The sequence below is a fragment of the Pristis pectinata genome, chromosome 3 (genome assembly GCF_009764475.1).
Source record: "Pristis pectinata isolate sPriPec2 chromosome 3, sPriPec2.1.pri, whole genome shotgun sequence".
Lineage (NCBI taxonomy): Eukaryota > Metazoa > Chordata > Chondrichthyes > Rhinopristiformes > Pristidae > Pristis > Pristis pectinata.
The window spans coordinates 82,213,604-82,231,925 of NC_067407.1; the positions used below are offsets into that span (position 1 = coordinate 82,213,604).

The 18,322-nt window shown below is 37.0% G+C and overlaps 1 protein-coding gene across 1 annotated transcript in view; it reads right to left on the minus strand.

Moving 5' to 3' along the window:
• ralgapa2 (Ral GTPase activating protein catalytic subunit alpha 2) overlaps positions 1–18,322 on the minus strand; it is a 355,144-nt gene that overhangs the window by 290,801 nt on the left and 46,021 nt on the right. Inside the window, exons 2-3 of the mRNA XM_052010999.1 lie at positions 12,081–12,188; positions 5,030–5,089 (exon numbers count right to left, since the gene is read on the minus strand). Coding sequence (XP_051866959.1) covers positions 5,030–5,089; positions 12,081–12,188 — 168 coding nt within the window. The remainder of the gene's footprint in view (positions 1–5,029; positions 5,090–12,080; positions 12,189–18,322) is intronic.

The window sequence follows — 18,322 nt, forward strand, 5'->3', positions numbered from 1 at the left end:
GGTCGAAATTCTGCATCAGGACCTGGTGCAGGGTTTCAACCCAACACCCCCCACAGATATTGCTCAACATGCTGAGTTTCTCCAGCAGATTATCTGCTGCTCCAAATTAAAAGACCAATCTTCAAAAAACAAGGTCAGTATCTCCTAATGTTACAGCAATCGGGCAGAAGTAGTAATGGAAACAATCCTTATTTGCAAATGGCACAAAGATACAAGATCTAACATATCAGCTGAATGAAAACCATTTATGTACTAGACATTGTGGGGAAATTGGCCAAAAGCTTGGCAAGTAATACAGACAAGAGTAGCATGGTAAATCTGAGAAGAGACAATTTTAAACAATGTATTGCTTGCACTATTGTGTTTTCAAGGCTGCTAATGCAAAAAGCATTGACAGTCTTGTTTTCATGATTTAAATTGTAAAATAATGTATTTAATGCTAGAGTTTAACACCCTCTGAAAATGCATTCTTTAAGCTGTAATAGATATTTTTACTTCTATCTACTTAATGAACGCATAGCTGTAGTCATCCAACTATTGAAAAAAACCATCTGAAGCATTTTTTGTAAATGACTAGAGAACAAAAACCACACAGAACATGAAAGACTTTAGAAATTTTCATCATAAACAAATCCTCATAGGTTTGCAAGTATTTAAACTGGATTTTGCTGTTTGTGCAGCAGCTTTTTGTTTATTAGTGGTTTCTCTATTAAATAGTATATAAAAAATCTTTGAATTTTGATTATAAAAACACAAATATATTTAGATTGAAATTACAGATCGGCATGGATGAGTTGGGCCGAAGAGCCTGCTTCCATGCTACATGACTCTATATTAATAAAGGATAAACAAGTATAGAAAAAATGCTGAAACATCAATATCTAACATTCTTATCATTTGCAAGTTCACCACTGGCGTATTGCAGCTACAGTCTGCAAGACACACTGCAGCTACTCACTACTTTGACAGCATCTCCCAAACCCAAAACAATCACCACCACTAGGGACAAGGGCACATGGGACAAACCACCTTCAAATTCCCTTCCAAGTCACACACTATCCTGACTTGGAAATACATTGCCATTGCTTTGTCGTCACTGGGTCTAAATTCTTAGACCAGCTCTAGCAGAAGTGATCGAAGATGACGGCTCATCACCATCTTCTCAAGCAATTATGGCTCAATGCCATGGAAACCCCCAGTGATACTTCCTTTCCTACATCCCTTTGGGCCAGAGACATGGGGAAGAGACCAGCTCCCATCCCAAAAAGGACACAGCCAAGAGATATCAGCAAGGGTTTCCATGTAAATCATCTGTTAAATGAAGGAAGCTACATCATCAGCGAGGGCAGGTCTCATGACTTTCCCTGCACGCTGATGATGGGTATATGGCAGGGCGTGCACAGTGGGGTTGGCCCAGCAAAGTCAGGTGGGAATTTGGCAGGATTGGCAGCCTTTTCAAGCAGCATATGTTGTGATCCCAACTGCAAGGCAAGGGCCAGCAGGACATTGGCTCAAACAATCTAGCCCAGATACTGGATATTTAGATGCAGGCAAGGATGGTGCAGAGAAGGCCAAAACAATTAATATGGCAAAACCAAGGTAATTAATAACTGAATTAATGCTAAAATTGCAAAGAATTTACTTCATTTATATATGGCACCACTTAAATAACATGTTGATAAGTCACTATAAATGAAAAAAAAATCAGAAAGCTGGCAGCAGATGAAATGGTTGGAGACCCTCAGGACCCTCTTATCTACAGAATGAGTTTTCAGGGCCCAGCTTCAATCTTTACATTTACTTTCCTCCAGTGAAATAAATTGGAGGGGGTCTTTTTGTCCTTAAGTGGGTAGATGCCATTCATTGTTGCCTTTAAGTGCATGCTTGAGGGTATGCTTATTTTATCTCTTTATATCAATCCAACATAGTTGAAGATTTGTATCTTAAAAAAATACATTTCCTGAGAAGTATCATTATTGACTCAGATTTGAGATTTAACCAACTCACCTATGTACTTTTTTTTTGCTGCTGCTATCACAGCCACAAAGTTTTGGTTGCTTGCCTTTAAGGTTGACATTATTAGTGTGCACAAAGACAAGTCACATGACCTTCAGTTTGCACCAATAACGTCTGTACAGCTCTGCAATTGTCAGGCAAACTGATTGCCAAATTCTGTGGGGATTTCATCAGTGCTAGCAAAGGGTGAAGGAGCAGTGCTTATTGCAGCCTTAAGTACCCTGAAAATAGCTAGTGAGCTGCAGGTCGGTTGATCAAGCCCAATATAACAAACAGTTCCCGAATTAGAGCGTTTGAAAAAGAAACATTTTGTTGCTGGAAATATGGCCAGAAAAAAAGGCCAATGAATTGATTAGATACAAGTTTCATTGGACATTGTTAAAAATAACTATTAAAAACATTGTCCATTTGTAGTTTTATGCTCCTCTGTACAAATTTACACAATTTTTTAAGCTGCTTCTACGAAATACTGGTCCCATACAAAAAAAAAAGTTTAATTACAGTTTACTTGGTCAGAAGTCGGTGTGAAACTCCTGGCTACTAAAGTTAGTTTTGTCGATCCAATGCAATCCATGATAACTATCAGTTTCTGCTTTAAGGAAGTTTCTGGGGCACAGATTCGTTACCACTGCTAATGAGGTGGGTTTCTTTTAGTTTTAACATGGTGAACAGAAAATTTTTTTCCCAGGTGAATGCTGTACTGAATAGTTCAAAACCATTTAACCTGTAGCATTTGATCCACCAACAAGAAATCAGACTGCCATGATTTTCAAGAATTAAAGATGTTAAATATGTTGAAAACTTTTCCATGAATAAAATTCTGGCAAATCATCATAACACTTCTGTAAATAATTGACTTTTTGAATGAAATTCCTTCAGATCAATCGGCAATTACTTATTGGGAAGGCACTATGTCAATCAATGCTCACTCCTCTACCAATGCTGATCCCACACTGGTCATTGGAGAATTGCACAACACCCACCCACGCTAAATCTATTTTCAAACTTCTTCCTCACCTTAAATGAACATCTATAACTTCCATCAGAGTTAATTTACTTCATCCATTCACCCATGGATGAGCTACTGGGACTGAAAATGCAATGTAAGCAGTATTAAATAAATTTCATTGCAACATAACAAGTCACAATTTGCAACAATTATTCTCTTAGATTTTGTTGTGAATTATTATAGCTCCTATCATCTGTTGCAAAACAAGTAGTGTAATTATTGTCTTTCAATGAAACTGTACATTAACAGGATCCTATACAATTTGGGGTGCATTTACACGACAGCACATGATTCAGTCCCAAGCTGCTAGGCTCATACACATAACTCTTTTTTACGAATTCTTATCAGCAATGGAAGCAATTTCACTCACTATCCCTAGATAGGAAAATCATGAAGTCACTGCTTTAACTGCCTGAGGACATGCTCTGACCTAACCTCTCATGCATGGAATGATCTGTCTGGATGGCATGCAAGCAAAAGCTTTTCACTGTATCTTGGTACATGTGACAATAATAAACCAATTACCATTTGTGGACCTTTAATCCCGAACTGAAGGAAATGATTTGCACTCAGTTCTCGTGCAACCCACTTTGGATTACTTGCATGCATCACTACAGCAACAGAGGTGAGCACTTAACAGGTATGGCCAGGAAATTAATATATTACACAATTTTAAATAACTTGGAATTAAAATTTAATTCCCTCCATTAAACTTCAACACTAAAATTATAGATAAATGTTCCTTGTACAACCTAATACTTTTGTTTGAAAGAATACACATTTACAGAAGGTGGAAGCCACTGGCATAAATCAGCATACATTAGCCATCCCAAGCTGGCATGAAACAAGTGGCTTGCTGGACCATTTTAGAAGGCGGTTAAGACTCAATCACGTTGCTGGATTTGGAGTCACATACTGGTCAAGGATGGCAAAACAACTGTAGCGGAAATGGTTAACCTGCCCTATACCTCCACAGATACTGACAGCATTATTTACAATAATCCAGTGGTTTCATGTCATTTTTCCTGATATTAGTTTTAAACACTGGGTTTATGTAGTTAACAACTTAGGTTATTTCAGTTTTCTGACACTAGTGCTGTACTATATACTCTTTCTTGTCAAGAAAATTTCAAGACTGATGTGCATGCAGTCTGAATAGAACTTTAAAATTATTGAAGTGTTTTGTCATTCTGAATCACCTTCCCATCAGACTCTAGAAACCTCCATCTCAAAAAGATGGTTAAAGCCATACAGTCCTAACTTATTCTGTTCTATTTGTGGAGCCCAAGTTACAAATTACAAGAGGATTTCAATCACTTGAGTTATTTCTTGTGTTGCTAAAATGCTTTCCCACCAAAACAACAATGCAATTAACGACTCTTTTACCAAATGATTTGATTTTTAAATAATATACAGAAATGGTTTTAATTGTTTGTGACAAAGATGAACAATATTGCATCATCTTTGTGTGAATAAATATTTTCAAACATCAAAATATTTGGAGTGCCCTCAATATTCCTCTAACAGGTAGCACATTGGATCACAATCTACTATATTCTTTAGAACCAGTCAACTCAATCTGAAATGATTTTAACTGCAACAAATAAATCCTAATCTCTCAAATGTCTATCCCTAACATTAATCCATCCTGCTGCACTTCTATTGCTTTTATGTCCTTCCTTCAATCAAGCAAATAAAATTGCAAATAATACCTTAAATGAACTTTCATGTGCACTTAATATTTAGATGCTGGGACAATAAAAGGGAAGATTTAGCAAGAGTATACCGAGAATGATGCAATATCATTAAAGAACAAAGATCAATTCTTAGCAAGAAAAACAGAACGAATTTATAACCAATAGTCAGTCACACACAGAAACCTGGCAATTAAAAAAAAATTGAAAATACTCATTCAATGAAGATATTCATTAATAGATGAAATCAAAATTCACAAAGGAATAAATCTCTAAATACATTTCATACAAATGTAGACTTATCAAAAATGGCTTACCTCAAATACAAAGAGAATGGAGTCCAGCTCCTCCCTCTGTGACTTATTTCCCTAAACAAGGCCCAAAATAAAGACAAATTAGTTAATCAAGCATTTTGAAGTACAAGACGCTTGATTACTGAATTGTAAAGTAACATGCACAACTTGAAAACATCAGATAACAGTTCAATGACTTTGAAAATCATAAAACCATGATTCACAGCCACATGATAGAAATGACTGTGCAGGAACCCTTCAGGAACAGTGATCATAGTTTGGTAAGCTTCAAGGTAGTCATGGAAAAAGATGAGGAGGTCCTAAAGAAAGGTCCCTAAATTGGGGGAAGGCAGATCTCAACACTGTCAAACAGGACTTTGCAGAAATAGATTGGGAGCAGCTGCTGGGGGGGGGGGGGGCGGAGGGGGGCAGAATGATGGCACTGGGGTGAAAATAAGCAACATCTAAAAAGTGGGAGGTGTTTAAAAGCACGATCTTCAGAGTTCAGCATGTCCCTGTAAGGGTAAGAAGCAAAGATACTAATATCAAGAAAGCATATCGAAGGTTGGATCAGGGAAAAGGAAGCATGTATCAGGATAGGAAATTGGTATCGATTTACAAGGAATACAGGAGAAAGCTTAAGAAAGAACTTAGGAGGGAAGAATAGGGTTATGAAATGATCTTGACAAGTAGGATTAAAAAGAATCCAAAAACTTTCTGTTGGTACATTAGAACCAGTTGCTAAGGGAAGAGTAGGGCCCTTCAGGGATCAAAGGGATAATATGTGTGGATCCAGGGAATACGAGCACGGTGCTGAATGAATACTTTTCAACAGTATTCACCAGGGAGAAGGATGTGGAGGCTGGAAAGTATGGGAGAGGTATGCTGACATTCTGGAGAACATCTGCATCAGGTAGGAGGAAGCATGAGAAGTATTACAGCACATTAGGGTGGATAAATTCCCAGGACCTGACGGGATCTATCCCAGAGAAGCAAGGAAGGAGCTGCCTAGGGCACTGAAGATTTTTTCCATTTTCACTGGCCATGTGTTAAGTGCCAGAAACCTAATTTTGTTCCCTTATTCAAAAAGGGCCATAGGGATAAGCCTGAAAACTACAGGCCAATGAGCCTTACATCAGTAGTAGAGGAGATTTTAAAAAGAAGATTCCAAGGAACAGAATATATATGTTCAATTGGAAAGGATTGATTAACTGGAGTCATCATAGCTTTGTAAGGGAAGATCATGTCTTACAAATCTGATTTGAGTTTTTTTTAAGGAGGTAATTAAGGAAACTGATGAAAGAAGAGGTTTACATGGACTTAATAATGCTTTTGACAATGTCCCACAAGGCAGGCTGGTCCGGAAGATTAAGGCACAAGAGAGGCATGTTGGCAAACTGAATCCAAAATTCAGAGATTAGGAGCAGAGGGTAATGGTAGATGAGTGTTTAATGACGGAAAATCTGTAACGAGTACAGCTGGGACCTTTGCTGTTTGTAATACATATCTACCCAGATATATATATATGTGTGTGTGTGAATGACTTGAATGAGAATGAAGGTGGCCTGATTATAAGTTTGCAGACAATACAAAAATTGGTGGAATCACAGATAGCAAAAAAGGTTGTCCAAGTATACAGCAGGACATATATCAGCTGGAAAGTAGGGCAGAGCGGTGACAGATGGAATTTAATCCAGACAAGTGTGAGGTAATACAGTTTGGAAAATCAAATTCTGGTAGGACATACAGAGCAAAGGGCAGGGACTTTAGGAGCATTGATGTTCAGAGAATTCTTACATTCATTGGCCAAGTATAAGAATTATGACATCATTTTGCAGCTGAAAAAAAATTGATTAGACTGCATTTTGAATGTTGTGTACGGTTCTGGTCACCACACTACAGGAAGGATGTGGTAGCAATAGAATGCAGAAGCGATTTACCAGGAATCAACATGAACCAGGAACTAACTGGCACAACCCTAATCACTACAATTTAGCAACACTAGGACCACTTCGATCACTTTGCACTAAAATAGACTTTTTTTGTTCTAATTGTGTTCTTCCTTGTAAAAATTGTGTATAATTTAGGTTTATGTTTTTCTTGTGAATGGGGCTGCAAGTAAGCTTTTCATTGCACCTGTGCATACATGTACTTGTACATATGACAATAAACTTGACTTTTGACTTTGACAGGATGTTGGCTGGATTGGAGGCTGAGGGCAGGCACAGTAGTGTAGCACTTAGCGCAACGCTATACAGTGCCAGCAACCGGGGTTCAATTCCGGCCACTGTCTGTAAGGAGTTTGTACATTCTCCCTGTGTCTGCATGGGTTTCCTCTGGGTGCTCCGGTTTCCTCCCACATTCCAAAGATGTACAGGTTAGGAAGCTGTGGCCATGCTATGTTGGTACCGGTATGCGTGGCGACACTTGCGGGCTGCCCCCAGAACACTACACAAAAGACGTATTTCACTGTGTGTTTTGATGTACATGTGACTGATAAAGATATCATCATATCACATCTTATAAGGAGAGATTGGATAGGTTGGGCTTATTTTCACTGGAACATAGGAGGCTGAGGGGGTGACATTATAAGAGGGCATTGACAGAATAGATGGTCAGAATCTTTTTCTCAAGCAGCAGAGTCTAGAACCAGAGGGCACAGGTTTAAGGTGAGAGGGGACAAATTCAAAGATCTGAGGGATAAGTTTTTCCACACAGAGAGTGCTAGTTATGTGTAATGAGCTGCCAGAGAATATAGTAAAGGCAAATACAATTACAACATTTAAAAGGCATTCGGACAGATACTTGGATAGGAAATGCATAGCGGCAAATCAGGCCTAATGCAGGCAAATGGGATCAGCGTAGATAGGCATCACAGTCAGCGTGGACAAGGTAAGCTGAAAGGGCCCATTTCTGTGCTGTAAAATTCTGTGTTTACAAAAGAACAGGTATTTGTAATTTTTCATTATTTTTCAAAATATTGAAAACTCATTATATGAAAAGATTCATAAATATGAATATAATGGATGCAGTCAAGGTTCACAAAGGAATTAAGTTCTAACCACATCATGCGATTCACATTAAATGGGCAAGTACTTTCATCTAAAGCTGGAAAACCACATTTGCCTTGTATTGTTACAATCCACAGCTGTTCTGGCAATTCTACTTTGACATTAAATCTGCTTTTCCAGCAGTCTGGTAGAAGCTTAAGAGTGCCATTCAATTTCAGTTAGTGGCTGGCAAATTAAGTTCAAGGAATTAAATTTTAAAATTAGCCAATATCAAATTCAACATGATTAAATGTGATATTAAAAATTGTAATACATAACAAAATGGCATAACATAGTTAATAGGTTGAATGTTTTATTCTACGTGCTCGTTTTCAATAAGTAGAATAGAAACTTTATTTTAAAGAAAGCCCAAATGTTTTCGCTAATTATAATTAGGAATGAAGCTGTTACTGTAGATCTCAATTAATCAAGATTGCAAATGCTTTGTGTTTTAATTTATATTAATATTAGACTTGAGAGTGGGGAGAGTCACCAGTGCAGGTTTTAAATCTACAAAATGCAAACACTGATCTGACGAGAAACTAATTAACCACAGTAAATTAAGGACCACTGATCATGGGGAAATATACAACAGCAGAAACTCTTCTGAAGTTTTTGGCAATGCTCTCAAAAAGGCAAAAGCTCCATTTCTGTAGTTAAACAACCTGACAACAGTAAAATAAAATGAAGAGACAGGATAAAGCCAAGGGTACAAACACAAGGGAAAAGTAAAAATCCAGGAGATTGGGAGAACTATAAAAAGCATCAAATGGATACCAAAAGATTGAAAGGGTACAGAAAGGGAATATGAAAAAAAGCACATCAAAGTTAAATCAAAAGCATTAATAAACATAAATGTAAATATGAATTTATTACAGATTCAATAAGAAATTAACGGCCAACAATGAAGTAGCAGACTTTTTAAGTTTTAATGTCCACTTTCATATTTCAGAGGGCAAAAAGTACAGGAGAATCTCGAAGAGGAGAAATTTGTTTGGTGTATCACTAGTTTAAAGAAACAGAAGATAATGGGAGTTTATATAGCAAAGTATCCAAAGCTAGTGCTTTCCACACCAAACAGATGAAGGAACTGAAGACATGTTTTGTCAAAATTGAAAATTGTGCTTTTGAATTAGAAAATTATATTTTTATTTAAGGAAGAAAAAAATATGGGTAGGATGACTAAATATTTGGACAATGGGATGATCTAATCAACAAGAGTCAGAGCAGGTTTACAAATAGCAGGGCATGTCCAATTAGCTTGGCTGATTTTTTTTTAGGGTGGTAACTAGTATGGTAGATATTAACACTGCCTTTTCAAACTTTTGGTATGTATTAAGTTTTAGATTAGCAAAAATGAAACTGCACTGAACTTTAGCATCATTGTGAATGGGCTGTTTAGTTGGGAAATGGAAAGCAGGAAGCAATTTATAAAATGGAACATTTTCATATTGATGGATATGAAGTGTTCCAAGGAATATATGGTGGGCTTTTGGTTTATTTTCAAAAAAAAACTGAATTTTCAAGAAAGCTGAATTTTTCAAATGGTCAGAAGTCCTGCTGAATTTGCCAGATAGGGATAACCGTGGAAACTATAGACTGATGAGTCTCACATCAGTGGTAGAGCAGCTACTGGAGAGGATCCTTAGGGATAGGATTTATGAGCATTTGGAAAACCATGGCCTAATTGGGGACAGTCAGCATGGCTTTGTGCAGGGCAAATCAGGTCTTATTAACTTGATTGAGTTTTTCAAGGACGTGACAAAGGTGATCGATGAGGGTAGAGCTGTGGATGTTGTTAGCATGGATTTTAGTAAAGCATTTGACAAGGTCCCACATGGTGGGCTCATCCAGAATCTTAATATGCATGGGATCCATAGAGACTTGGCTGTTTGGATTCAGGATTGTCTTGCCCATAGAAGACAGAGGGTAGTGATCAATGGGACTTATTCTGGCTGGAGGTCCGTGACTAGTGGTGTTCCAAAAGGATCTGTACTGGAACCTCTGCTATTTGTGATAAATATATATATATATACACACACACACACATATATACACATGACTTGGATGAAAATGTGGGTGGGTGGGTTAGTAAGTTTACAGATGATAGAAAGATTGGTGGCATTGTAGATAGTGTAGAAGATTGCCAAAGGATACAGCAGGATATAGCTCAGTTGCCGATACGGGTGGAGAAATGACAGATGGAGTTTAATCCAGCCAAGTGCGAGGTGTTGCGCTTTGGGACAGTACACAGTTAATGGCAGGACCCTCAACAGCATTGGTATACAGAGGGATCTTGGGGACCAAGTCCATAGCTCCCTAAAAGTGGCTACACAGGTTGATAGAGTGGTAAAGAAGATGTATGGCATTGAGACATTGAGTTCAAGAGTCAGGAAATTTTATGTTACAGCTTTATAAAACTCTGGTTAGGCTGCATCTAGAGTATTGCGTTCAATTCTGGTTGCCCCATTATAGGAAGGATGTGGAGGCTTTGGAGAGGGTTCAGAAGAGGTTTACAGGATGCTGCCTGGATTAGAGGGCATGTGTTATAAAAAGAGTTTGGACAAACTTGGGTTGTTTTCTCTGGAGCAGCAGAGGCCGAGGGCAGACCTGATAGAAGTCTATAAGATTATGAGGGACATAGATAGACATCTGGTATCTTTTTCCCCCCAGGGTCGAAATGTCTAACACTAGAGGGCATGCATTTAAGGCGAAAGGGGACAAATTCAAGGGAGATGCATAGGGCATTTTGTTTAAACACAGAGAGCATTGGGTGGCTAGAATGCACTGCCAAGAGCAGTAGTGGAGGCAAATATGATAGAGGCATTTAAGAGGTTCTTAGATAGACACATGAATATGCAGGAAATAGAGGGATATTGACACTGTGCAGGCAGAAAGGATTAATTTGGCATAATATTCTGGGCCAAAGAGCCTGTTCCTATGCTGCACTGTTCTACGTTCTATAAACAACCAACACAGTTGAAAGAATACTCAAGGATGTAGCACCTTTTGAGTTTTTCCCTCAGAAAAGTGAACCCCATTATTAAAAAGAGCATCACAAAATGATTAACCACTTCTGATGTTACTATGCCAAATGGATTTCCAAGGCTAGGTACTGAACAATAACATTTGTACAGCAAGCCTCAACATCTCTCCACTGTTTTGATGGAATGATACTTGTACAGGGAACTTGTTGTTTTGAAAACTGGCTCAAAATTTGTTCGAATGGAACATCTTGTGCATTGTGTTAGGATTTTCCATGTACACTTAAGCACAAAAATTTTGCCCTTTAAGTTGTAGAGGCTGACAGCAGTGGCAATGGAACATCTGGAACCATGGACAGTTACATAATGGGTTTTAAGGACAAATCAGTCTCAGAAAGGAGAAAACAAATGGAATGGCAGAAAAAAAGTAAAATATCAACTTTAAAATCTCAAAAGATTTTACAACAAACAGCAGGAACTAACCATTGGGCTTATATTATTATTAATTCTCACATCTTTAGGTTATTTATGCCCTTAATTGCCAGATATAACTTGATATAACAGGTGTAATTGACAATTAATATTCAAATATAGCAAGTATTTAAAAGTGATGAATGGTTTAAGGACCATATCCTAACTGAATGAACAAACAGCTTACCACTAGGAAGTTTTGGAGATTCTCAACTTGCAGCCTCCCTCTAAATCTCCTAATTGATATTCATGCAATATTAGCATGTTACATTTATTTCCCCACAGCAAATTCCAAAATTAGTATATTCCCTCAAACCAAACAAATTCTTAAAATATCTAAAGAGCAGCAGAGTCAAACATCTCTGAACCAGTGCAGTGAGCTGTCAAAGCAGTAAGCTTTGTAAATATCTGAAGTATTCTAGCTATTGCAAAATAAGACACAATGCAAATATCAAAATTCAATCGACATGCTAAAAGTTGTTAATAATTGTGAATCACTTTGACAGTTTAGTTCAAATGTAAATATAAACCAGGAAAGATTATTTATGGTTAAAAAATACCTTTTTGTTTTAAACTACTTTCCAGTGTGAACAGGTTTTCGAAGAATATAAAATAAATCTGAGAGTAGTTGGTTTCAAAGAACTGCTTCAATTCACTTCTTTCCAAAATATCTGTAATATTAAAAGAATACATACCATTACATACAAACAAAAAATCAATTTAACACAAATATAAAAAGACAAAGATTTGGAATATCCATTTGGCTAAGACATTCACTTCCAGAATTTAAATCTCTTATTGTAATATGTTTATTAGACTTCTGAAAGGTAAAAACAACTGGTCTGGAAAACATTCAGAATATTGAATATAACCTTGAATGATTGCCTAGGATGATAACTAGCACACATCCCCATGTCGCACACCATTCTAACTAGGAAATATATTGCTGTTCTTTCATCTTCACTAGGCTTAAACTGTGGCATTCCCAATTTAACAATGTGGGAATATCCTCAGCAGAAGGATTACAAAGGTTCAAGGCAATTGTTCACCATCAACATCTCAAAAGGCACTAAGTACTAGCCTTGTTAGTGAAGCCTAGATCTCAAGACAAAAGAATTAAAACATCAGTTGTGAAAAATATTACAATTCAGTCTTTTAATGAATTAATTTTATGAAGACCATTTTCCCCCCAAATATCAAAAAAATACACTAATAATCTTAAACACATTAACATTAGTAGCATTAAATCCAATCATGGGCATGCAATCCACTTTATTCATGCAGGAAGTTACTTAATGTATTATTAACCCAACAGCTGATCAATAGACTATTTCCACTGAGTAGTCAGGAATGACAACAATGTTTCTACTCTGCTCCACAGGTTTGTGCACGACACAAAGATTTGTGTGGGTGTTAGGCAATCAGAAGAGGAAAACAGAAAGTGAAAAATTTTGATGTAATGTATAAAATGGGTTTGCATCTAGCAAATAATTAGCTGGAAAAAAACCCCAAAATTATTAGTACAAAAATGACAGACATTATAGTAAATGTGTTCACAATGAAGGTTACAGTATGGATAACACACTGCAACAATAAATCATTGGATGGGAAATGAGACAAGAGTACAAAACTACAGCTTCTCTGATGGATAATTATATTTTAAAATTCTATATCCATCTGCCTGCAGGTTATATTTGACCCCCAAAAAATGATAATCATGCAATTACAACACCTTTGGAGTTGGATAACGCTTTAATGAACTGTAATGGTCATCACAATCATGATGGGCAATTAGCATGACTCAAAACATAGATAATAAGTATGGTTTCATATGCAATGTAATACAAGTTTAGTCATAAAAACATTTGCAGAAAACGATTATTTTCAAGGAGCCATCAACAATGTGCAAAATTTCAAGCCAATCTTATTTCAATGTTGCAAGATTAGACTATTATAAAGACTGAGCATCTCACATCAACATACACAAAGGCCTGTAAATAATATGGCTTAAGTTTCATGGTCATATTCTCTTGCTCCTTTTTATGTCCATTTCATTAATTAGGTATCCAAATAACACTACAAGTTTAGCATATTCTGAGATGCATAACGTTCCACAATCACCCATGACTAAGACCCTTACCATTAATAAGCACTTTGTAAACTCTGAAAATCCTGGCACTGATAGAAACATGTCACATTGTGAAGAGGAAGAGGAGGATGACTGCTGGAGACAACTCTTTCCTCTTTATCTAGCTGCACATTCCACCAGCTGCTGCACCAAAGCACAATCCCTTGCCTTTGTCTCTCGTTCAAAATTTCAATACCAAAAGATTAACATTTAGTTTCCAAACCAGTTATTAACAAAACTGTCTCATTCACATTAAAGTTAAATTTTCTTTGTACAACTTTCATCGTCTTAATGCCATTGCTTTCAGTCTCCCCACTCTGGTCTTTTGTACATTCCACTTTCCCTTTGAATGAAAGAGCCTATTGCTTTCCTGGATCTCTCTCCCTCAACCATACTGCTACTCTACATCTCTCCCTTTTATTTACCCTTCTATAAAGCAATTGTGGACTTACAACTTGATGGTTCAATGGCAGCTGTTGCTCTTTATCTTTTTTCCTGATATAACTATTAGTTAGACATTTAGAAGATGGAAGGCGATCCGAACAGTAACCTAGTGAAGATTTGGAATTCCATCATACCCTCTGCAATCAACTTCACACTGGTTCTTGCACTGAGTTCAGAGCCTTCCAAAGAATATGAATCCAAGCAGCACAATATAGAGTTATGAATCTAATGAAATGCCAAACATTAGAAAGTAAATGTTTAAATGATGTCACAATTTCAAATTGTAACAATCTCCTACACAGAATCAACTGGTGCTGATAGCATGGTGCTTTGTGCTCCTCTCTCTCTCCCCCGTTTGCCTTCATCTTCTCTCATTAATCCTTAACCCAGTCAGCTCCAGGCAGTAATTATCTATTCCACAATTGCCCATTGATATTCACACTTTTGAATGATAAAGTCCGTAAATAATAGCATTTTGTGTATGGATGTCACTGAGAATAACTTAAAAGCCCGAGTGATCAGCTAAGGGTTAACTATAGTAATTTTATTTTTGTACAAAGAACTTATTGTTTGTCCTCCAACCAAAACAGCTTCCTTTTCACATAATCAATTGGCTTCATTGCCATAAAACCTGTTGACATATCCCATTCTCAAATCTCTTTGGCCTCCTCATGTCAATATCAAGCAATCCCAAGTCAAATATGACATGAGCAATATGCAGATCATGTCATCCCACAATGTGCATTAAGGTGCTTTAGCTATATCTGAGGCCTACTACTTGCTGCACATAATGAGGCATGTCATTTCAGAGTTGAGCAGCAATAAAACATCCAATATTTTGGAAATGTGGAACACATACAATGTCAAGATAGACACTGGACTACCTCAGTAGCTCTTGGAATGACACAATCCATGCAATAATGAATGGTGCATGGAAAAAGTTATGGCCAGAAAGTGTTTACAGCTCCCATGAGATAACAAATCTGAAAAATCTCCAAGAAGTTGTTGTCAAATAAGGCTGGATTTGATGTAGTAGACCAGGTTGACATGGAAGTTACCAGAGTTGCATATCAAAGATTTCAAAATGAGCATTTTGTGCTTGAGCAACAGTAGTTACAAAGGGAACAAGAAGCCACCAAAGTAACACTATCACCACTAAGATGTCTTTGGTTACAATCTGCTATATCAAGAAAGGGATAGCCATTTTCAAACACAACAATTCCAACGTGAAGCACAACGTTAGATGTGGCTGCATGATAGAAAAGGTCATCATTGCCATAAGGAGATTTACCCGATGAAGCAGAGGAGAGAGCTGTCCAGATGCCCACTGACACTTTCCTTAGGTCTTTTTTTCAAATCAGCCACCCAGGAAGAGTTACATTCAAAATCAAATAATTCCATCAAGCTCAGATTCACAAGCAACATCAGCTTATGAACACTGGTGACAACTCTGCCTCTAACCTCCCCCTGCTGTCACCTAGATATGAAAAGCCACCATGAACTAGGAACAGGAATAGACCACTCAACCCCTCAAGCCTGTGCCACCATTTAATAATGAAATGGCTGACTTAATCACTCGCTCAACTTCCCATTCTCTTCCTTGTGCTTATCAAGAATCTGCCTCAAAAATGATTAAGATTTCACTAGGCTGAGGAAGAGAGCTCCAAAGACTCACACCCCTCAGCACAACACTGCACCTCATTTAGATTTTGAATGGGCGAGTCCTTATTATGAGATGGTGACGAAGTTCTAGATTCTCCCACAAGACTTGTTGGAATCTTGTCCATTTCAACTGTTGAGTATGCTGAAAGACACATATTTTTGATTATCTACATTGAAGATTTAGTTGTTAATGAAATGATATTTTATTTCAGATACTTGTGTTAGTATATGGTTAAATGGCTAGGCTTTTTTGACCCAAATTCTTGAGCTCTGGAATGCAATTGCAGTTTTTAATATTGAAACTAATGGGAAATCCTTTCTAAGAAAATATTTTCCCAGAACGTAACTCCTTTGTAAATCAAGGAATGCCTGCATAACCAAAGTAGTATGACTGGTCCTCAGAATCTCTGATCAAGACAACCAGCAATCAGTTGCTTCTCAAATTGAAAAGAATTTTGAAAATGTTCACAGTATTGTACTTAATTCGTACACAGCCTGGTTTTATACAATAGATGAAATACCAATATTTCAATTCAAAGTGTAAGCAAGCATTTTTTTTCAGACAAAACTCTAACAGTTCTACATAATCTTTGCCTAATTATGTTTGCATTACATATTTAAAAACAGTAAAATATTTTGCAAAATCTACCAACGTTCTTAAGGTAATTTGCTCATTTTGTCAATTCCAGTGAAGGTTATGGTACAATTTCTAATCAGCATGTGCTCCATCTAAAACAAATCTATCTATTTGTATCTATATGTGGATACATGCGCAGGTTCACAAACATACTTACACATGAATTTGTTGTCAGCAACCTCATGCTGATAAACTAATCTTGCTATCAACAAGAAATCCACTCCAGAGGCCTACCTTTCCTGGCATGCAATTCAAATCTAATTAGATGATCCACAAGTTATTTTCTTGGTCCATATAGAAAATCTCTGCTTGTATGGATCTCTGATTTCAATGCGAAATTCACTACATCACCTTATTACCAACATTTCTTATTCATGAAACATTCAAATATGACATGTTGAGATTTTTAAATGAGCAGAAACACGGTCAAACCCTGCTGATCTCAAAATGTATCGAAACTACTCTCAAAAATGAAAACTTATACAGGCAGTCCCGGGTTATGCAAGCGATCTGTTCCTGAGAACTGTCCATAAACTAATTTTTCTGCAAGTCAGAAACATCCGTTTTCTATAGCTACCAATCTCATATTGCTCTACAGACACTTCCTTTAATTCTTTCATTTCATCAAATATCTTCTATGTTCATTCTAACATTACCAATAATCACATTAATGGAACATGTACTGTATCCATTTGTTAAGGAATGCCATGAAACACTTTATCATTACTATTTTGAAAAATTCTTTAAAAATGTATGGGAGAATTTGCATTAAGTTGGACTTCAATAAGTCACATCTTCCCTAACCCAGGAAGTCCCTGTTACAGTTGGAAACAGCACTGCACTACATGAATCCAGCATTAATTATTATCCTTATGAGCACAAGCGACCTTAGATCAGAACTGCTGACATCTTTTGGGAATACTAGAATTGTAAAATGAAAAATCATGAGCACTAAAACTCTGGGGGGAAAAAATGTTATAGCAAAGTGTTAAAAAAGATGACAGAGATGGAGAAATTTGGAGTCATTTCTAGACTATTTATACTAGAAACAGAACAGTTCACATCAAATATGAAACATTTAAGACTAGTGGATGAAGGTGGACAGGAATGTTAACAAAACTCAGATGTGGCCATCAAGAAAAGTGGCAGAGGGATATTCTTGTGAGAATAGAGAAGGCTGAGAGATGACCTGACATGGGGCTTTAAAATTATGAAGAAATTTGATAGGTCACTTCATATCTTCATGTACATTTAATATACAACTAAATTACATCACTAGTGCAGTTGAAATTTAAAGAAGCCATGATGTACACCAGGCATACGTTTCAAGCAAATGAAGTTATGTCATAGATGTATATTTTGTAATATAAAGTAACAAATCACTTGTTTTCTTAACTGTTCACTTAGAATTAGCTTTTGGCATAACCAGAAAGATCAATAATGATGACTTCACTTTCCACCTAACCCTTGACACCCTCCTAATTTTACAACAACGTGCTTCCTTTCTGTGACATCTGAAATCAATGCATTAGTTTCCACAAGTAAGAAAATGGCACCTGGCTTTACCTCACAACCACTGTTCTTGAGCCTCGCAGGCTGTCTGAAAGGTATTAAAGATAAGTAAAAATTTCTTCCGACTAAACATTGAAACAAAGCCATCACTTTTGGTCCTTTGCCATCAACTTCATCCCTCAGTAAACTCTCCTAGGTCAGCTTTGACCAGCTTTGTCAAATTTGTCATCTTCATAAATTGTGTTTAGTGAAAATTATCTGCCAAAATGAGTACTACCCTGTCAGCTGAACCATCCGTGAATGCAATACAGTCTGATAGACTCTCTTTAACCTGAAGGGTTAAATTCTGGTTCTCTTTCCACAGATGCAGCCTGACTTGCCAAGTATTTCCAGTTTTTAGTTTTAAACCATATATGAAGATG